Source organism: Apium graveolens, chromosome 11 (assembly GCF_009905375.1).
Source record: "Apium graveolens cultivar Ventura chromosome 11, ASM990537v1, whole genome shotgun sequence".
Lineage (NCBI taxonomy): Eukaryota > Viridiplantae > Streptophyta > Magnoliopsida > Apiales > Apiaceae > Apium > Apium graveolens.
In genome coordinates this window covers 179,644,406-179,667,848 of record NC_133657.1, presented here as the reverse complement: position 1 = coordinate 179,667,848, position 23,443 = coordinate 179,644,406, and the positions used below count along the sequence as shown (strand labels likewise).

The 23,443-nt window shown below is 35.4% G+C and overlaps 1 protein-coding gene across 1 annotated transcript; it reads left to right on the top strand.

Annotated features, from left to right (window-relative positions):
• The first annotated feature begins 16,290 nt into the window (after positions 1-16,290).
• Positions 16,291-22,769, top strand: LOC141697248 (putative galacturonosyltransferase 3). The gene is made up of 9 exons (XM_074501530.1): positions 16,291-16,489; positions 17,139-17,191; positions 17,353-17,413; positions 19,445-19,510; positions 19,581-19,709; positions 19,929-20,063; positions 20,304-20,638; positions 20,719-21,664; positions 21,996-22,769. Exons 1-9 carry the CDS (start codon positions 16,427-16,429, stop codon positions 22,269-22,271), a joined length of 2,064 nt encoding a protein of 687 aa, XP_074357631.1. The 5' UTR covers positions 16,291-16,426; the 3' UTR covers positions 22,272-22,769.
• The last annotated feature ends 674 nt before the right edge of the window (positions 22,770-23,443 follow it).

Genomic DNA, 23,443 nt, shown 5'->3' with positions numbered 1-23,443 from the left:
CTATAAGATTTTCCAGCAGAATAACCAACAAATATTCCTTCATCAGCCTTTGCATCAAACTTCCCTTTGTGATCAGATTGATTCCTTAAGATGTAACATTTGCAACCAAAGACATGCAGAAAGTTTAAAGTTGGTTTTCTTCTCTTGAATAATTGATAGGGAGTCATGCCTTTTGCCTGATTGATTAGAGAAATATTCTGAGTGTAACATGCACAGTTAACAGCCTCAGCACAAAAGTAAGTTGGGAGTTTTGACTCTTCAAGCATTGTCCTTGCAGCCTCAATTAGTGATCTGTTCTTCCTTTCCACCACACCATTTTGTTGTGGAGTCCTTGGAGCTGAGAACTCATGCATGATCCCATTTTCTTCACAGAACAACTTTATGGTTGAATTCTTGAACTCAGTTCCATTGTCACTCCTAATATTCCTTACTTTGAAATCAGGATGATTGTTGACTTGCTTGATATGATTGATAATGATTTCACTAGCTTCATCCTTTGATCCAAGAAAATAGACCCATGAAAACTTAGAGAAATCATCAACAATCACTAGGAAATATCTTTTCCTTGAAATTGACAATACATTGACTGGTCCAAAAAGATCCATGTGTAGCAGTTGCAATGGTTCATCAATTGCAGATTCAAGCTTCTTACTAAATGATACTTTCTTTTGCTTTCCTTTCTGACAAGCATCACACAGTCTATCCCTTGTGAATTCCACTAGAGGCATTCCTCTAACCAAGTCCTTTTTGACTAGATCATTCATTGTCTTGAAATTCAAATGGGACAGCTTCTTGTGCCATAGCCAACTTTCAACTGCACTTGCTTTGCTGAAAAGACAAGTAATGGATTCTGCATCTGTAGAGTTGAAGTCAGCTAAGTACACATTCCCTTTTCTAAATCCGGTTAGAACCACTTTATTGTCCTTTTTACTTGTGACAATACAGGCTTCAGAATTGAAGGAAACAGTATTCCCTCTGTCACATAGTTGACTGATGCTCAATAAGTTGTGTTTGAGACCATCAACCAATGCAACTTCATCAATGATGACATTTCCTTTTGAAATCAAGCCATATCCCATAGTGAATCCTTTGCTGTCATCTCCAAAGGTTATGCTAGGGCCAGCTCTCTCCTTAAACTCTGTGAGCAGGGTGAAATCTCCTGTCATGTGTCTTGAACAGCCACTGTCCAAGTACCATAGATTCCTTCTTTGTCCCTGCACACAACAAAATCAATTAAGTTGATTTTGGTACCCAAGTTTCCTTGGGTCCAGCCTTGTTAGTCTTTTTCCTAGACTTCATTCCTCCTGCATCTTTTGACTTAGGTAACTTTGAGTCAACCTTGATCTCAGATGTGGTTGGTTGAAGTGTAGGGTTAGTCACAGAATCATTTAGCACATTTGATTGATAAGGCATAGATTGTGCAAACATGTTATTCCACATAGGCATATTGTATGGCATGTGAGGCATACTAAATGCAGTAAAATAAGGATTATTAATATATGGCATGTTTGCAAAATGTGCATGAGGATTCTGATGAGACATAACAGGCATATCATGCAGAGGTGACATAGACATGTTAGGCATGGAGGAATTTGAAGGCATGAGAGCATTTTTAACAGATTTGCAATTATCAGATAGGTGATTAACACTTTTACAATGCACACAGCTTTTTCTAGGAGCATACCTATCAGGTGTGTAATTGTTATGTTTGTTAATCTCTACCTTCCCATTTCTTTTAGATTTTCTTTTAATTTCCTTCTTATCCTCAACCAACTTAAGCCTATTTTTCAGCTGATCCAAAGTCATGTGTCATATATTCACCTTACTGGCATCTTTGGATGTGCTAGCTCCTTCTTTGACAAAGTTCTTGAGAGTAGAATCATTCTTCTTATTAAGGTTTTTATTTTTAAAATTACTTGCCTATTTTAATTGATGAGCCTTCAACGGATGCTCCTTTTCTTCCTTCAACGGATAACTTTCATCATCCGTTGATTCCACATCCGTTGACAATCCATCAATTAATTATAACTCCTTTTTGTTTTTCTTCCAGGCATCCTCACAGAATGATTCAATTCCCTGAACCTTGGCAATTTGAACACTAACATCCCTAGATGTTTTCCAGGCCTTGATTACCTCTTGCTCACTTTCTAACTGTTTAGAAAGAATTTCTACTTTCTTAATAGCTTCTTCTAGTTCACTCTCAACAATCAAGCATTTAAGTTTAATCTTTTCAAGCTCAATTACCTGATTCTCTAACACAACATTCCTATCACTTAAAAACACATTATTCTCTTTGATCCTAGTGTTTTCTTTAGCTAGAGATTTAAGGGAAACCCGCAAATGATATAATTCATTGGACATATCATTTATGGCTTCATTGCATTCATGTTTAGAAAGCTGAGAGAGATCAGTAGTAATTACCTGGTTGCTTGATGAACTAGTTTCATTTTCATCAGAATTAGCCATCAGGGCTAGGTTGACATATTCCACATCATCATCTTCATTGACCCCATCTGCTGCCCAATCATCTTGAGTGAGAAAAGCTCTTTCCTTTTGTTTGAGCAAATCAAAATACTTCTTTTTGTAATCAACTTGCTCAAATTTCTTTTTATCAGAAGTTGGCTTCCTACACTCACTTGCAAAGTGTCCACTAATGCCACAGTTGTAACATTTGAACTTTGATTTGTCCACCATGTTTTTGTTTGGCTTAGTGAATTTTGTATTTTTCCTGAACTTCATCTTTGCAAACCTCCTGGACAGAAAGGCCAGATGTTCATCAATATCATCAGAGTCATCCTGACTGGAATTGTCTTCATCCTCAGCAACTTGCTCTTTACCCTTGCTTGATTCTGATTTGCTTGTGCCAATTTTGAGACTTGGCATTGTCTTTTCCTCATTCCTGCCTTCAACTTTTTCACTGTCAGCTACAAGTGCAACTGATCCTCCTTTTCTCTTTCCCTTTTCCAATAGCTCATCTTGCTCCATCTCAAGTTCATAAGTCTTCAAAATTCCATATAATCTTTCAAGTATGAAGTCCTTATAATCTTGAGAATTTCTTAGAGAAACAGTCATAGGCTTCCATTCCTTTGGTAGAGACCTTAGAAATTTTAAATTGGAGTCCTTGACTTGGTACACTCTCCCATACAGCTTCAATCCATTCAACAGTTTCTGAAATATGTTGAAGGTATCATTCAATGATTCTCCTTCTTCATAGTGAAAATATTCATACTGTTGAATGATAAACTGCATTTTGTTTTCTCTAACTTGCTCAGTACCTTCACAGATAAGCTGCACAGTATCTCAAATTTCCTTAGCAGTTTGGCTGTTGATGACATTGTCAAACATATCTTGATCCAGACCATTAAACAGAATGTTCATGGCTTTCTTGTCCTTGTGGACCTCTTCAATATCTTCAACAGTCCATTCTGCCTTTGGCTTGGGAATAGACTGTCCAACAACAACTGTTGCAGTAGCAGTTGTTGCCACCTTGTGTGGGATGTGAGGACCATTATCAATGCAGTTGATGTAGCTTTCATCTTGAGAGAGAAGATGTAAGTGCATCTTCACCTTCCAGTGATGATAGTTATCTCTTTCCATGATTGGAATATTTACACCAATATCCTTCTTACTCATGATGTTAGCAGAATAGATCTTTAAACTCTTTGTATGTTAAGAGCTTGCTCTGATACCAATTGTTATTCCCAGTGGACTAACAATGAGATTTACAGAAGGGGGGTTGAATGTAAATCTCAAAACTTTTTCAAGTTTTGAGCAGTTTCTAAGGCTAAGTATTTTTGAGAACAAGTGTGTGAATTGCTTGAATCTAATACATACAGATATATATTCAAACACAAATGTAAAGAACATAAAGAACTTAAAAACTTTTCTGGTGGATTTGTTATTCCACCAGAGATGTGTTATTTCAGAAAATCTGTGATTCAAAAGAATTAAATCACAACTGCTTCCTAGTACAAACTAGATGATTTTCTCTCTGGATAATCTAAACAGCTCTGGAACATTCTTATCTAATTACTAGCTGCTACTTGATTTATATATCACCAAGTTTACAAGTGAAGACAAAACTGTAAAATACAATTAAAAAGATTCTTCACATGTTTCTTCTTCATTTCTCTATCCAATGCAATCTACGATAATCTGTGAATCTTTGAATACTCCCTTGTTTACATCAGAATAGAAATGCTGCATTTTCTTGATTCCTCCTAGAGGCTTCCACATTCCAGTTTATCTCTGTCAACCCATGTGCCTCTGTCAGCTTTTGAATTGTCACTATCAACTGCTAATGAACTAAGCATCCGTTGAAGCTTTCATCCGTTGATGCCTTATCCGTTGAGGCTTTATCCGTTGATGCATTATCAGTTGAAGTCTTTATCCGTTGAAGCACTTATCCGTTGATGGATATTATCCGTTGAAGCATTAGAGACATCCGTTGAAGCTTTGTTTCTTATCCGTTGAAGGTCTTCAATATCCGTTGATACTTCTTCACTTATACAAAATTACAAGGCATGAAATATTTATAATTAGCCCTCCTATTTGCATATCCATTAGTAGTCAACATGACTGATAATTTCCTACAACATCTAAAAATTACAACTTGAATCCGGAGAATGAAATGTGCTACAATACTAAACTTATTGCTAAGTAAAGCTACTCCTTCAACGGATAGCCAAGATGGTCTTATCCGTTGAGGCTACAAACACTAGATTTCTACTTAAGTGTTTTGTTTAACTTATCATCAAACTAATACACATATTCCTAACAATTACCCAGTTAATGGGCTTCCACAATGTGTTTGTATACATCTCGACGGCTGTGTGTCAGCTTTCACTGTTCAACTGCTGTTTGAATTCTTCATATGATCATCCGTCGATTTTCAAGACATCCGTTGATGGTTTAATTGATCATCCGTCGACTGCTATATTAAACATCCATTGATAGTCATTTGATCATCCGTCGATGGCTTTGTTAATCATCCGTCGGTAGCTATTTTGGCACTTGACTCTATTTCACTTATGCAGAATTACAAGACATCATTTATGTACAATTAATCAACCTATTCTGCATATCTAGTTAAAGTCAACATGACTTATATGCTACTACAGATTCTATACAAAGGTGCATACATAACTGTGCTACAAACTTATTATTACATAAGCTACTCACTCGATGGATAATAAGTTAATCATCCGTCGGGACTATAATGAGTTATCCGTCGGGACTATAATTCTTATCCGTCGAGTGCTACATAATTTCACTAAGTAAATTCTACTTAGATATTTTGTTTATGTAATCATCAAGTACACAACATATGCACAACAGTTAGCCAGGAAAAGGTGGCACCAAATCATTTCAAATCTATGGTAACCGCGTGTAATCTCAGTCTTGTCCGGAATCTTGTAGTCTAATCCGAATGAAAATTGTACACAAAGTAAAATGATACTCCCTTTCCCCCTCAATACTTTACATTGGGGGACGGGGGCTCGACACGCACTTTAATGCTCGTTGCATAATATTTTTTTTTAATTTTTTTTCTTCTAAATAGAAATATAATATTTAAACTTTCATACAAAAAAAAATTTAAAAATAAATTACAGAAATATAATTTATAGCTGCCTTAAAATGCGTGTCGAGTACGTGAAAAAAATCGTAAAGAAATGAGAGGGACGGAGTAGCAGATTATAAGGAGCCATGTGAAATGCTTCATATTTATATATACCCTGTATATGTAACAGAGAGTTGAATTTGAAAATTCTTAGCAATTTAGAGGGACAAACGGTAGCCCGGAAAAGGTAGTACCAAAGCTTTTCATCGATACATAACAACCCATAGACTATAGATGCTTGTAATGAAGACCATACACCTCAGTCAATGCAACATTTTTACATAGCCTAAAGTGTCACTTAGAGTGTCACTATTTTAATTGCCTAGTTATAATTCAGTGAACATTTTTATGTGTAATAATCTCAGAGGGATATTCTTGTGTTATTGATAAGGTATCTTTTCTGTTAGGCTTAGTACGTACTATGTAGTTTGGTTTATATGCTGCCTGGTAAAGCTAGTACCGCAACTTTCTGTTTTCCAATTAATGAGATATTTGAATCTGGTTTTATCCTCTACAACTCTAGTGCTCTATTTTCTCATTTAGCTGTTCAGTTTGATAAAAGTAACATGGTATCAGAGCTGCTAATGAGGAAACACCAGTGAAGAGTGAGTTGAATAAACTGAGTGTGTTCAATTCAAATAGTGTCTTCTCATCCCTGAAAGCTCTGTGTGTGTTCAAACCTGTGTAAGATCTGTGTGTGTTGAAAACGGTGTTGAGTAGAGTCTATCAATGCTTGTGTGTTGTTATGGCCAGTGGAAGTAAATTCTCCTTTACTGATATGCAGAACCCTCTGTTTTTGCATCCCTCAGATAACCCACTATCGATTAGTGTAACGAAACTTGAAGGTGCAGGTGACTATCGGTCGTGGAAACGGTATATGGAGATACAACTATCCTCCAAACGAAAGATTGGTTTTGTTACTGGAACAGAAGTGAGGAATACTACCGAATCGTCTGAAGCCATCCAATGGGACACCTGCAACAGTATGGTAACCTCCTGGATCCTCAATAATGTCTCTGATTCGATTAAAAAATCTGTCTTGTTTATCACATCTACCTCTGAAATTTGGTCTTAGTTAGAAAAATGTTTTCAGTTAGTGCATCGGTCTAGAAAATATAAGTTGAATAAAGAGCTCTTTGGTATGAAATGAAATGGGTCTTCCATAGTTGAGTATTTCACTTCTTTGAGTAGTATATGGGAAGAATTGGACTCTATGAATTTATTACCCACAATGACCACTGTTAGTGATGATGTCTCAAAACTGTTAAAAGCTATAAATACTCAAAAGGAAGAAAGTAAGTTGTTTCAGTTTCTTAATGGATTGGATGAGATTTTTACTCCTCAGCGTAGTCATTTGTTAATGTTCACACCTCTGCCTAGTGTTGAAACAGCATGTGCAACTATACAACAAGAGGAAACACAAAGAGATGTTTTGAAACAACCTTTAAGCTATGAAAATGATATGTCAGCTATGTTTAGTAAAAGTTCTGTGAACAGTGAAAGAGGTGTGCCTTGTAGTGTGTGTAAAGTCAAAGGTCACTCTCCTGATAAGTGTTGGGATGTCATTGGATACCCCAAGTGGCATTATAAATATAAACCAAAACTTTTTTCTGCCCAAACCTACAAACATCACTCTTCTCCTAGGTCAAATACTAGGCAATCCTTTCCATTTAAAGGGGCTACTGCTGCACATTAGTGCTGACCCAAACTCTGTTGATATCAATTCATCTCAACCCATTATGTTCTCCCCTCAACAACTGCAACAATTGTTGCAACTCATTCCCTCTCAGTCAATGACCTGAGAATCTGATGAAGATGCCATGAGCCCCTTCTCTGGCATGATATCATGTAATACAGTGCAACTGAAATCTAATATATGGATCATGGACACAAGTGCTACTGATCACATGACTTCCAACTTCAATCTTCTTTTCAATGTCAGAGCTACAAAGACAAATATGACAGTGAATTTGCCTACTGGTGCAAAGGCTGTGGTGTCTCATCTTGGGGATGTGTGCCTAAAGAATGGTCTAAAATTGCTCAATGTAATGTATGTGCCAACCTTTACTCACAATTTGCTTTCTATATGCAAGTTATCTCAAGACAACAATTGATATATGATGTTCTCTCCAACTATGTGCACAATTAAGGATTCTGAAACTCATAAAGTAAAAGGTGAAGGTCTGGTGTCTAATGGTCTCTATCGCCTATCAAATCAATCCTCTGCAGTCATGTCTACAAAGGTAACCCAACAGTGTCTCTCTGCGAATAAATCATCTCTGCTAGATCAGTACACATTGTGGCACAATAGATTGGGTCATGCACACATATCTAAATTGAAATATATTTAATGTGTAAGGCCTTATACAAGTGTGCCTGAGCAAGTCTGCTTGACATGTCCCATGGCAAAGTTTGTAAAATTATCGTTTTCTGCAAGTGAGTCATGTGCTTCTAAAGCATTTGAACTGATTCATACAGACACTTGGGGGCCTTACAAGGTTCCTACAGGAAAAAGTTCAAGTATTTTCTCACCATCGTGGATGATTATTCACGTATGACCTGGATTTACTTGCTGCAGCACAAGTCAGATTTTCTGAAAACTCTGGAAATGTTTCACTGTTTTGTTCAAAAACAGTTCAAGTCCTCAATACAAGTGGTGAGGTCGGACAATGCACTCGAATTCAAAGATGGTGTGTGTCAAGCCTATTTTCAGTCACAAGGAATATTGCACCAGACATCGTGCAACTATAGGCCGCAACAGAATGTGCGTGTTGAAAGAAAGCATAGGCATGTGCTTGAAATTGCTCGAGCTTTAATGTTTCAATCAGGATTGCAGCTGTCTCTTTGGGGTGAATCAATGTTGACTGCAGCTTACATTATTAACAGATTACCTTCCTAAGTCCTTCACAATAAATGTCCTTATGAAATGCTTTATACTGAACCTGTTGATTACACACTGTTAAGGTCATTCAGTTGTCTGGCATTTGCCACTAACCCGGTACATAGCAGTGATAAATTGGCAGCTAGAGGAATACCCTGTGTCTTTGTGGGTTACCCTCCAAACCAAAAAGGTTATCGACTTTTGGATTTGAAAACTATGCAAATGTTTGTGTCACGGGATGTAAGGTTTCATGAAGATGTGTACCCTTTAAACCCAGCCACACCCAAGCCATATATGCTTCCTCTTCCAACACCTATGCCAACCATCACCACAAACTTGTATGCTGATGATGAGTTATTTGATGTAACCACTGCGACTGAAACACCATCACCAAACAGTGATCCAAACTTGTCTCCCTTATCTGATTCGCATGACTAACTTGCAGTTGGTGAGAGTCATGATGTTGAAGATGAACATCAGCTTACACCTCAACCTAGAAGATCCTCCAGAGTGCACAAACCACCCACCTGGATGGAATCGAATATTACTGCACCTTTCCCAAACCCGTCTGCGAACTTGATTACGGCTGCTGCTCAACCTGTTGAGTCTTTCTTTCATTGTTTCATGGCTTCTTTGACTGCTCGAAATGATCCAGTTAGCTTCAAGCAAGCTGTCCGAGATGTTAACTGGGTGCAAGCCATGAATGTCGAATTGGATTCACTTGAAGCAAATGACACGTGGGACATTGTTCTTTTCCCTCCAACTAAGAAAGCTATTTGGTGCAAATGGCTTTACAAGACAAAATTTGCTCCTGATGGAAGTATTGAGAGGTACAAATCAAGGTTGGTCATATTAGGTTGTCGACAGACTTACGGTGTTGATTATGAACACACCTTCGCCCCTGTGGTTAAGATGACGACAGTGAGAGCATTGTTGGCTGTGGCTGCGTTACAAAATTGGCATGTGATGCAAATGGACGTTACTAACGCCTTTCTTCATGGGGAACTGTATGAAACGGTTTACATGAAACTTCCTCAAGGTTACACCCATATTGGCAGCAGGATTGTACTAAATCAAGGGGAATTGGACCTTTCAAAATATAATCTGGTCTGTAAATTGAAGAAGTCCCTGTACGGACTTCGTCAGGCACCACGCAATTGGTTTGAGAAATTGTCAACCACCTTGAAGGATCTACAGTATGTTCAATCTCTGTCAGATTATAGTTTATTTACCTGCACTACAGAATCGACTATCACTCTGGTTCTCGTATATGTTGACGATCTTCTTCTTGCTGGTAATAACATCAAGGTCATCGATCATCTCAAGTCCATGCTATCCAGTACCTTTAAAATGAAGGACTTGGGAGCTGTTCATTATTTTTTGGGGCTCGAAATTAGCAGATCTTCAGCTGGATTCTTCATCTCTCAAAAGAAGTATGCTACAGACCTCATTGCTGAGTACAACCTCACAACTACTACACCTTTAAAACTTCCCATGGACATACACTTGAGGTTAAGTGCTGACAGTGAAGAATATCTCAGAGATGCTCACTCGTACCAACGCCTGCTTGGGAAACTTATATATCTCACAATAACCCGTCCAGATATCTCTTTCTCGGTTCATATCTTAATACAATTTATGCAGCATCCAACTACAGGCACATGGACGCAGCTGTGAAACTTCTGAGATATGTCAACTTGAATCCTGGTCAGGGAATCCTCCTCGCTTCATCTAATACAGCTGAATTAAGGGCGTACTGTGACAGTGATTGGGCCACGTGCCCAATGACGAGGAGATCCACTACCGGTTTCTGTGTTCTACTTGGTTCTTCTCCATCTCGTGGAAAACCAAAAAGCAAAATGTGGTGGCGCGATCAACTGCTGAGGCCGAATATAGGTCGATGGCCCTTGTCTCGTGTGAAGTTACGTGGCTCTCTGCTCTCCTCAAAGACATGGGGATTACTAAACTACCACCAACACTGCTTTATTGTGATAACCAAGCTGCTCTTGCCCTGGCAGCTAATCCTGTGCTCCAAGAGAGAACAAAACATGTGAAGTGGACTGTCATTACATCAGGGATAAAGTGAAGTCTGGAGTTATAGTCACTAAGCACATCCCATCACACTCTCAAGTTGCTGACATACTCACTAAGGCCATATCCACTAAACAACATTATCATTTGCTGAGCAAGCTAGGAGCTGCAGCAAATCTCCCCTTCCAGCTTGAGGGGGAGTAATGGAGACCATACACCTCAGTCAATGCAACATTTTTACATAGCCTAAAGTGTCACTTAGAGTGTCACTATTTTAATCCCTGCCTAGTTATATTTGGGTGAATATTTTTATGTGTAATAATCTCAGAAGGATATTCTTGTCTTATTGATAAGGTATCTTTTCTGTTAGGTTTAGTACTTACTATGTAGTTTGGTTTATAAAGCTAGTACCACAGCTTTCTATTTTCCAATTCATGAGATATTTGAATCTGGTTTTATCCTCTACAACTCTAGTGCTCTATTTTCTCATTTAGCTGTTCAGTTTGATAAAAGTAACAGCTTGCATAATCCAGATGCATGAATTACGATGGAGCGAATGTTGTTCTTTCCCTGTATGGACACATAATCTAAATAGGAGAAACTATGAGTACATGATAAAAAATGGGAAGATGATGGAACATAAGTTAAATGTGAAATGCTTCATATTTATATATACCCAGATGCATGTATCGGGCCCATTGTTCCTAAATGTGGTTTGAGGCAAGGGGATCCTCTTTCCCCTTATCTCCTTTATTTTACGTAGAAGGCCTTTTTAATGTCTTGGACCAAGCTTCATCAAGTGGATGTATAAGCGGCTGCAGAATTAATCCTTCAACTCCTGTTATCTCTCACGTTCTCTTTGCAAATGACTCATGTCTGTTTTTTAAGGCTATCATAGAGGAAACAAGAGCAGTGAAAGTGTTGCTAAATAGTTATAAAAAATGGTCGGGTCAATCTGTGAACCATAAAAAATCAGGGGTATTTTTTTAGTGCAAATATGAGCAGGAGTATGCAAGTAGAGTTGTGTGATGTGTTAGGTGTTCATAATGGTATTATGAATAGTAATTGCCTTGGTCTTCCGTCGTTGGTGGGGAGATCAGAAAACATGTCTTTGGATTTCTCAAGGAGAGAGCTAGCAAACGAATACAAAGTTGACAATGAAAACCAATTTCACGTGCGGGTGAAACCATCGTGATACGTAATGTTGCACAATCGATTCCCTCGTATTGTATGTCATGTTTTTTATTACCAAAATTATGTTTCAGAAGCTAAGAGAGAATGTATAATAATTATTGGTGGAGCTCTGAGCATCAACTGGCTGTCGTGGAATGATGTTAGCATGTCAAAATAAAAAGACGGTTTACCTTCAGGAACTTGCACGATTTTAGTATTGCTTCAGGAACCTTGCTTTGTTACAAGGCAAGGTACTTGCCGGATGTTCACCCTTTAAAGCTGTAAAGGGCCAAGACCCAAGCTTTATCTGGTCAGGGATGTGGCATGTTAATGAGGCTTTGTCAACTGGTTTCAGATGGGTAGTAGGAGACAGACAATTATATTGTGGCTGTTAGAGATCCATGATTAAGGAGACAAAGTGATTTTCATGTTGAAAGAAGTCATATTTATGAAGGTAGAAGCAAAGTGGTTTCAAATCTTTTTTACCCCAATACGAAACAATTGGATGTTATCTGAGTGCAGCAGCAGTTCCTCGAAGAGGATGCTAAAGCAATATTAGCAATTCAAGTACCTCAAGTTAGTAGCCGTGATAAAGTTGTATGGGCTAATTCAGCTAATGGTATCTACTCTGCGAAAGCAGATTGTCATTTGTGGCAAGCTCTGAATATTGGCACCAATAATATATCACAAGGTTAGAGATGTGGTAAAAATTGGAGGCTACTTCTACCTCATGAGTTGAAAATTTTCATATGGCATTTTTGTCGTAATATTGTCCCAGTAAGAAGAAGACTCAGTAGTAAGGGAGTTGCAGTTACCTGTTTATGCCCAATGTGCAATAGAGACATTGAACATATGTGTTATCTATTTTTTGACTTAGATTTTGCTATGCAATGCTGGGATAAAGTGGGCTTCACTATGATATGAGTATATTTGAGGAGGTGACAGAGTGGCTCCTACACAAGCTCTGAAATGCTCCTGTTGAAGAAGTGACCGTATTGCTCTCTGAGGTATCTGGTTCAGAAGAGATAAGAAGGCGTGGGAAGATAAATGCGTGTCCCCTGATTTTGCTAGTAAGTGAATGGAAGGAAGCACAACGGGTCTACACTACACTCCATGAATTCAGAGTGTTAAGAAGAAACCTCATAAGCATGACTGTAACTAGCGTTCACCCGAGGAAGGAGCATTCAAACTCAATGTGGATGCATCTTGTTTTCCTGGCTCAGACACTTTTTCTGTTGGCATGATTTTACGTAATCATCAAGGATCTTTTGTAGCAGGAAGAACTATGCGACTCTCAACTGCTGATTCAGTTTTTGAGGTAGAAGTCATTGAGATTAGACTGTCTAATGGTTGGTGACAATACAGATGACTAATACAAGCCTGTAGATTGAGACAGATTCATTGTTAACAAAGCAAGTCATTAATCGACAGTCTTTGAATTTGTTAGAGGTAAGGGATGTGACTCAAGATTATTACTTCAAGTTGCAGAACCTCATCTAAGTTTATTAGCCAACAAGCAAACAAGGCAGCTATTGAGTTGGCTAGATATTCTTATTTTATTTATAATCATGTTGATTTCACGTCTCCCCCAATTTGTTTAAGTAACAAAATTTTCTCTTTTGTGAAAAAGGTGGCAAATAAATATAAGATATAAAATAAGGAATGAAGGCATTTTAATTATATTATTTAAATAGGGTGTGCAAGAATAAGTTTAGGACACATCCTTAAAAATTATTTGGTTGGTAGTTGGACAACATTCAAATACTAAAAAGCTTATTAATTATACTAGCCTGTAACAGGACTAATTATATATATTTATAATTTTATTATTTTATAAAAATAATTTGTAAAAGACAATATTTATATATTATTGAGATTAATGAAGTTAAAATATTTACGTATTATTTGGTATGTATTGTATTATTGAATGATTCAAAATTTAGATAGTTAAAATTTTAAAATGTCCTCCTATTATTGATTCAAAATTTAGATAGTTAAAATTTTAAAATATACTGCTACTACAACTTATTAGTGGCTTTGTTGTGCAGAGATTATATGAAAGTGTAAGTCTTGAATAACAATGGTGTATGTGAATCATTAGATATTTTTTTGTAATATTATTTTTTTTGTTTTTTTCTTAATTTATTAATTATTTTGTTATATTATAATTTGAATTACCAAAAAAATTTGGAAGGTTTTTGTTTTCCTACAAAAAAGATAAGAAAAAAGTTGACTGCAATGAGAAATCAAGTTGGATAATAATTTAAAAAGTTTGTAGTTATATCAATACATGATTTAGTTTTTTTAACTAAATTAAATTTGTTTAAACTTTATTTTGGAAGGTGTTAACATACTAAAATAGAAAGGTGTTAACCGACCTACCAAACGAAACCATGTTTCGCTATAATAATATAGTATAGACTAGTTGATAACCGTGCTAAGCACGACCAAGTTAATTTATTTAAATAATTTTTAAAAATCATAATAGTATTAGTGTTATGTCAAAATTTCTAATTTTTACTCAGAAAATCCAATCCAAATTATTAATTACGATATTTGTATTATGATTAAAATAAAAAGATTATAATTATTATACGATTTTAAATTTTTTATTATTTCATTAAAATATACCATTGAGTCATGTAGGAAATATGATTATTCAGTTGAAATTAATATAAGAATTGCAATTAAAAATGGGTAAAATAATACATATGATATTATAAGTCATATATAAGTAAAAAAAAGAATAAAAGTTATACATTTAGAGTTATAATGAAATCAAAAGGTGATGAAATCAAACATGTATAATATATTGAATTAGTAATACATAAGACATATAATATATTGAATTAGTAATACATAAAGTGAATTAAGAACACAAAGGTTAAAGCTAAAAGGGTGAAATAAAAATAAAATCAAACTTAATAGGTAGAAGTATAAGGAAAGAAAAATAAAACTAAACTTAATAGAATGACATGTAGAAATATAAGATAACAAAAATAAACAAAATTTAATAAAATCATAATACATGTAAAAGTATAACAAGGAATAAACAATGTAATATTAAAATTAAAAGACATACAAAAATAGAATTATAAGATATACATGAATAAATGAATAAATGAAACCAAAAATTGGTGGTACCAAAAAATGGTGAAACCAAAAAGTACCATTTAAAAAGGATTTCGCTTATTAATAAAGACTAGCATAAATCCCGTGCGATGCACGGGTTCCCATTAATATTTAAAATTTTTATTTATCCAGTTATATTATATTTTTAAAATATTTATATAAATATATAATGATTATAAATTTATAATAAAAATAATAAAATAACATGTGGTCGTAATTTAGTAGAATAAATATACTATTTCTAGTAGTTTAACAATTTAGTAGTTTAGCAGACATATAACACTATTATTTATATCTTTTAATAATATGATAAGTTGTATTCGTAGTTTAGTAGAATAAGTATACTATATTTAGTAGTATTTTAATAATTTAGTAGTTTATTACATATATAACACTATTTATCTATTTTTGTAATAATCAAAATTAGGGAATTATCGTTGAATCAAATCGTTGAACCAAATTATCTCTATTCCGGCTATTATAGTATAGTATAGATACGTAGAATTTTAATCAAATATATTTTTTAATGTACAGGAACCCTATAAATAGTTATAGGGATGAGTGCGGTGCGAGCGGTACGGTTTTTGCCTCAAACCGCACATGCGGTTTGATCAAATTTCCAAACCGCAACCGCACCGCGTACCCTCAAAAACCGCATAAACCACACCACAAAAATGCGGTGCGGTGTGGTGCGGTTCACTGCGATTTATACATTACAAGTTCAAAAATTTTAAATAAATACAAAACTTAAATTAATTAAATTTCCGAATAATATATAAAAGTCTGCAATATTGTTCAATAATACAAATTAGAAATTCCACACTGTAAAGTTTAACGTAGAAGTTGGCTCGACAATTAAATGAGTTCACTATTAAATAGGTGGTTTACCACGTGTCTCATTATTTTTGAAGAAACACATATAGGATGATTACCACGCAACAATTGATCTTGCAGAAAGAAACAAGATGATCACTAAGCAAACACTCTTAATATGTTAAATGGAATCAAACTTAATAATTGAAATCATGAAATATAATTATTATATATATATATTAAATATTGCGGTGCGGTGCGGTGCGGTTTGAACCACATTTTAGAAATTTAAAACCACAACCCGCACCGCACCGCGCGATTTATTAAAAATTCAAATCGCAACCGCACCACGAAAATTAAAAACCGCATTTTGCGGTGCGGATTGATGCGGTGCGGGCGGTTTTTGCGGTTTTATGCTCACCCCTAAATAGTTCACTCTTCATTCTCTTTACACGTACTTCATTTTTCATTTTTTTTTAAGAAGTGATTAGAAGTTTTATACCATTTTTTAAATAAAAGTATGTTATTTGCATAAATCACCGCTTACTTTCAATTCTATTTATAATTCGGGAGCTCGGGACTCGGGAGTAGGATTATAAGAACAAACACGTATCTTGGTGTAAAAAGAAAATTTACCTTTTTTTTTTTAACTTGGGAGCAAGAAGTGCTGCCGTGTTTTAACTCGCCAGTAATCACAAGTGCCAAACAAGCCCTTACGTAGATTTGCAGCGATCCCTCTTTGTACACACACTATACATACATATACATACACATCCATGAAATCTTGTTGTGGATCAATACTCATATCATCATCACGGATCACCAATTTGATCTTTCAGGTAACTTACAATTTACTCACATTTCTTTTCAATTTTCAATTTTTTTATTTAATTAGTTTCATTTACAGCTTCACTTGTTTTATGAGATGAACTACTTGTTTCACGTACTAGTGTGTAATTTGGTGATTTACTAGTGTATAATTTGGTTAAAGTATTAAATCGCTCGAAATGAAATATTGTGATTTAACAATTTCTCGAAGATTTGAGTGAACTTCTAGAGGAGCTTTGTAAAATTTGTGAAAAATGTAGATTAGTTTGTAGGTTAAGGATGAATTATAGTAATTTGTTCTAACTCGAGAAATAACCGAAGACTAGTATAATCAGTCTTGTTAAAACACCTGATGTAAATGTAACGCGGGAAAAAGTGTTGTGTCTTTATGTTTGTATATGCAGGACTTGTGTACGTGAGATGAAAAAATATGGAAAAAGATGTGCTGAGAATTGGTTCACGTAGGAATGGATGTATTGGTTCACAGAAACCTTAAATATGTTCTTTTGCTTGAATATTAGGATATTACATGTTTATGTGTTTTCGGTGATGGTAATCTTGACTTTTTCCATATTATGGCATTTGCGATGTATAGTCAATTTTTTTGTTTGTTTTTCCATTTTTGTATTCTCTTATACTTCCAGATGTGTATATGTACAGGTCATAATTCATGTTGTTCTGATTGGAGCGGTGTTTCCTGGTACTTTAGCAGGGTATGTATGTTAAACATCTTTTTTCTGAAAAAAATGGATCAAATTTAGATGCATGTAATTCCTAAAATAGAGTAAACTTATACAGGGTTGTTATAAGTGGACCGCTTCACATAATTAACTACGTTTTGGCTGTGTATCACACTCATTTTATTTCTTTGCAGTCTAGAAGACTTCAAAGGCTCTTGGCCCTCATTTGATTGCCCACAATGGCTCGGACAAAAGGTTTTTATTTTTCTATGCTTCTCCAAAGATTACATCACAATGTTGTCGCTAATCATTACTTGTGAATTATATTATCTCTTAAGCCAATAGTACATAATGTTTATAACACTTTATCACATTCTAAGCTATACTCGTCTTTGCTACCCTACTTGACCAGATTAATGAATTAGAATGTTGGTAAGATGTAGCTCAATTACTCAAATATCATGTGAGAGCCAATTCAAGTATGGATTATTGATCTTGTAGACTGTAGATCCTCATTAAGCAGAATTAGAGATTGCATAAAATTGGATTACCAATTTAATTTGTTTGTTAACCCCTTGGTTCACTGGAACCGTCTTGCTGGGTAAAGTCCTAAGTCCTTACTGTAGTAAGTTTAGTTGTAAAATTTTAGTTAAGGCCGTTAGTGTGAATTTGTACAGGAAAGGCAAGTGTTCATGCCTTCACATTAATGTAATAATTATAGTTTCATAGTTTGACTAAGCATGCCAAATGCTGAAGAAGTAATTCATATTAATAAGTTTCCACGATATTTTTTCAGTTATAAATCATTTTGAATTTCTTTTAACTCTTTTTTTTTTAATTTCGGTCTCAGATGGACTTTGGTGATGTGCATGTTAAGGACAGTTGTTAGCAGACTAAGTAATTAGGTTTTTGCTTGTATCGCTATCTAGTCACAATTTACCTTCATGCTATATCTGACTTTTTGGTGGAAAACATGATTTGGATAAGACAGATAATCTGTATTAGAAAGATATGAAGATTTATATAAAAGAAAGTTATAAAATTTTTGCGTGTCAGTTATATTTTTTGGTTGAGCTCCATTTGGTTTTTTGGGTGGCAAACTATGTTCCTTGGACTGCATACCAACTGTAGTACCCGGTTCCAAGTGTCCGACTCAATACTTAGAGCAAGTCCACTGCAATGTCAAACTTGGTTGCATTGCCATAATTTGGAACCAAATGCAAAAAAACAAAACACCAAAGGAGTTGCATAATTGGATGCTAATATGCATACTTGATTCCAAAAATGCAACTCAAATTAAATCTAATTTACTATATAACCTTGCAAATCACTGGTGTATTTTCAAAAAACTATTATTTTGGGTTCTTTTGTCAACATATGCCCTTGCGGTGATACTAAGGTGGCCGTGTTCATTCTTCTTCTACTCTTCTTTTTTGCATCCAAAGTTCATTTTATATATAGCCTTTCAGTCTGTCAAAGCGTCCAAATTTCAGTCAAGTGGATCTGACACTGAATAAGTGTTGTGTCTGAGGATCTGACACTGAATAAGTGTTGTGTCTGAGGATCTGACACGAGTACAGTGGTCAAAAGCCAAGAGTCTAATTAATATAAGCATGGTTTCTTTTATCCTTGTCTTTGCCTTGCTATCTATTTCTTAACTCAGAACATGTTACCATTGTTCTTCTTTTTTATTGGTAATGCTATACATCTTTTGATTGTTTCCAGAATAGCTCAGCTTTATCATTTTCTTTCAGTGTGTGTTTTATTAGCATTGTGCCATTTAGTTACCATCCGTTCCAGTAAATTAAGGGCTTAAAATGGTTAATTATCATTGAACTAGGAACCTACTTGCAGTTGGATCATCACACTTAAAATCTTTGATCTGAGTAACTAAATAAGTAAGAACAGACCTTTCAGTAAATAAACTTGAAAAGTGTTCACTTCCATTATTTTGATATCTGAAATCTGTTTGGAAGTTCTTTCCTAATTTAATTAATTAGATGCATCGTTTATGAGTGTAATGATACACTTTGCAAGTTGGCCCCTTGTTCAATGATGAATAAGTCATTTAATCCATAATTTAAGTGATATTTCAGTGATTTTCCCTTCTCATGAGGTATTAACAAACTCTTATTGCTTTCATTCTGTATATATTCATGCTAAATCATGCATTTAAGTGAAATTATCTAGTCATTTTTAGCAAGTACGGCACTTATGTGTGAAATTTTGAATGTCGTCTATTTTAATCGTAAGTTTCACTGTTTGGTCCTTCTCCCCATATCACAGACTACTGGGTTGGAACAAGAGCAGACAGATACAGCTGCTGCAATTAGCAGTCATCTGCCTGACAAGGTAAACAACTCATATTTTATAAATATGATGATGTCATCATGATAATGCTTTTTATTCAATATCATTGCAGGATATTGACATAATAGTGACATACAGTGACATCTCCGGTGATGTTCGAATCAGGAGTGTGAGGTCAAAGGACTTGTCGGCTTCTTGGGTGTGGAAGGACCCTATTGATGACCATACACAGAGTTTTAAGGTATTTTTAATCACCGGTATATTAAAGCTGAATCTTCATATCTTTTATACTCGTGGTATGCAGCTAGGTCGGTTGAACTATAATACTATGAATATTGTATATTTCCGACCGATTCTTCATATGATTTGTACGAATATTGCATATATGTATGAGTCTCTCTCTCTCTCTCTCTATCTACATATATATATATATATATAATTCTTTTTTTTTTAATTTCAGCCATTTGCTAGACCATTACAATTTGAAACAAGATTTGAAGTAAGCGATGATCATCAAACTAATGAAAGTTCAAGTGGAGATGAAATCCAACAATTTGTGCTTTTTCCAGTTCATCCACTGAAGATCAAGCGTCAGGTGAATATTAGTACTTCAGTTTTGTCATTTTTATAGTTGGTTCTCAATTAAGTTGGGTAGTTTACTTTTACTGCAGTAGATTTTTCTGTCCTTTTAGAATACTAAGATCTAATTTAATACTCTTGTATTACATTTAAAGTATTGATTCGGGTTTCTGGTGCCTTTTGTTTTGGCATTTCACTAAATGTAGTAGCAGAACTTACGGTGGACAACGTTTTGCGTATTTTTCACATATTTCAGAAGTTACGCCAAGAAAGGAAGGAGCGGCGAACTTTGGAGCTAATCCAACAAGGAAAAGAGGTGGACAGCGAGATGAATGCAGCTGCAGTTGAAAGAGCTAGAGGGCTGGACACTACTGTTATGGGTAGATACAGTATATGGAGGAAAGAATACGAAAATCCAAATTCTGATTCTACCCTGAAACTTATGCGAGATCAGATCATAATGGCTAAAGCTTATGCAAAAATTGCTAAAGCTAAGAATTACAACAGTCTCTATGATTCTCTACTTGAACAGTCTAGAAAAAGTCACCATGCAATTGGGGATGCAAATTCTGATGCTGAACTACTGCCATGGTACTTTCCTTAAAGTCTTTTGTGTTCCCTTTATGCATGTACGTAAGTGTTCTTGTATAAACTTTCTGTTCCATATACAGTGCACTTGACCGGGCAAAAGAGATGGGTCACATGCTGTCCTTAGCAAAGGACCAACTATATGACTGTATTGAAGTAGCAAGGACGCTAAGGACAATGGTTCAGATGACAGAAACAAACATACGTGAAAAAAAGAAAAAAAGTGCATTCTTGACACAGCTAGCTGCAAAAACAGTTCCAAGGCCACTGCATTGCCTGCCTCTAGTTTTAGCAACAGATTATTTACTGCAAGGTTATGAAAACAAGGCATTTCCAAACAGTGAAAAACTCGAGGATACCTCTCTTTACCATTACGCCATATTTTCGGATAATGTTCTTGCAACATCTGTAGTCATAAACTCAACAGTATTAAATGCAAAGGAGCCCGAAAAGCATGTTTTCCATATAGTGACAGATAAGTTAAATTTTGTATCAATGAGAATGTGGTTTCTTGTCAACCCTCCTGCTAGTGCAGCTATCGAAGTTAAGAATGTCGACGAGTTTACATGGCTCAATTCTTCGTACTGTACTGTTCTGCGTCAGCTTGAATCAGCCCGGATGAGAGAATATTATTTTAACGCACATCAAGCATCTTCCACCACCTCTGGATCCGACAATCTCAAGTATAGGAACCCAAAATACTTATCTATGCTGAATCATCTTAGGTTTTATCTCCCTGAAGTTTATCCAAAGCTACAGAAAATTCTGTTTCTTGATGATGATATTGTTGTTCAGAAGGATCTGACCCCTTTATGGTCAGTTGATCTGCAAGGGATGGTGAATGGTGCAATAGAGACCTGTAAGGAGAGCTTTCATAGATTGGATAAGTATTTGAATTTTTCTAATCCAAAAATATCTCAGAATTTTGATCCAAATGCTTGTGGTTGGGCATTTGGTATGAACATGTTTGATCTGAAGGAGTGGAGGCTCCGCAATATCACTGGCATTTATCATCGCTGGCAAGACATGGTAAATTTTTGATCTTACATATTCTCACCATTAAATTTTAACCAATGCACAATACACTATGTACTATGTTTCTTGGGTTCCCCCTCAAACACACACACACACACACATATGAATTGTAGAGTAGTTGTTGGGGCAGCAAAACCACAGCATTCATACAAATTTTGCGGGTCCTATATTATGTTATAGTATATGTGTCTACTATTTGATCATTTTTATTTGATTCTCAATTTAGACATGAACAAATATATTTATAAGCAGTTTTGTTATCATTACTTTATACTTTATTGTTCCTAGGGATTTAAACTTGTCGATATGTTCCTGGCTCATGCAGAATGAAGATAGAACTCTTTGGAAACTTGGAACATTGCCTCCTGGACTGTTAACTTTTTATAATCTGACTTATCCATTGGACCGGAGCTGGCATGTGCTGGGACTCGGCTATGATCCGGCCCTCAACCAAACAGCAATACAGAATGCAGGTGTCGTCCACTATAATGGAAACTACAAACCGTGGCTGGATCTTGCTATAGACAAATACAGATCATATTGGTCTAAATATGTTATGTTTGATAATCCATATCTTAAGCTCTGCAACATTGGCTCGTAAAGGTTTCGCTAATGCACATCATTTGCTACGTTTATATGTTGCGCCGTTACTTCTCAGCATCTTGCTTGTACGTAGCTTGCTATGAAGCCCTGCACATACAAGCTCCAATTGCGTTGCGTCTCCTCGAAATTTGAGTGCTTTGTGGTACTAAGTTTAGATTTAGAGCATGCAGATAGTTTGTGCAGAATTGACTGCAGAACTTATCAGCCAGGCAGAGCACCCTCAAGGCAAAAATATTTATGTAGAGGCTCAAATGCAGATTGCAGGGAGATGATAGTCTAAAGGGTTGATAGACACTAGTTATCTATATTACTTAGCGACAATGGCTTTGTGATCTTCCTTTGGGCAAGTCAAATGTTAGATGCAAAATAGGTATAGTAGCTATTGCTCCAATACATAAAAAAAAATATTTTAGTCCTAGAATAGAATTTTAAATCTAATGCTAGTTGCATTTTGCAACTAAATAATTTCAAATTTTAACTAGTTTTTATTGTCTAACTCTCTCTACACAAGCTTGCACTTATGGTTAGATTGACGTGCAGTTAGATGCATCTATGTATCATTGATCGTAAATTTAGGATAAAAAACGAGTATGTGTATGCTATAGTTTGAGATACAAACTCTGTGATATATCTGTGTTAATACACCAAAAATGAAATTTATCAATTTATATAGAACAGAGTATATGAAATAATTTTTGTCAATCTTAATGAAAAAGAGAGTTAAATAGATAAAATGGGTACTTTGAAGTATGGTTGAGTTTGTATTCAAATTTGTTGGAAGTTGGTTAAATTTGAAAGAACAATGTGGTTACATGGTGTGATTTAAGCACCACAAATCAGTGTTTTTTCTCTGTTTTGCAGTTGGTTCCAAAATTTTGGTATTCTGTCGGCCTGTTCAATATTGAGTATTGTACTAAAATAATCATTTTCGGGGGGTTAATTGCCCCAAATAACTAAAGGTTGGATATTCTTTCAAAAATATTCGTAAATAAGTATTTGGGAAATGAACGTTCAATTTTTCAAAAAATTATAACAAACATGCATTATAAAAATTCGTATTATGTATATTCCTTAAAAAATAGAAATGAATTTCGTATTTTTTTTGTAAAATCGAATATGCATGTTCATCGTGCATATACGTGCATATACAGTAGGTATTGGAGGTACTAT

What these genes read in the sequence shown, in the direction of transcription:
- LOC141697248 (XM_074501530.1), top strand. Translation starts at nt 16,427, where the DNA reads ATGAAATCTTGTTGTGGATCAATACTCATATCATCATCACGGATCACC. An exon ending in TCACCAATTTGATCTTTCAG is followed by an intron (nt 16,490 to 17,138) that starts GTAACTTACAAT and finishes GTATATGTACAG; the next exon opens with GTCATAATTCATGTTGTTCT. An exon ending in CACAATGGCTCGGACAAAAG is followed by an intron (nt 17,414 to 19,444) that starts GTTTTTATTTTT and finishes CCCATATCACAG; the next exon opens with ACTACTGGGTTGGAACAAGA.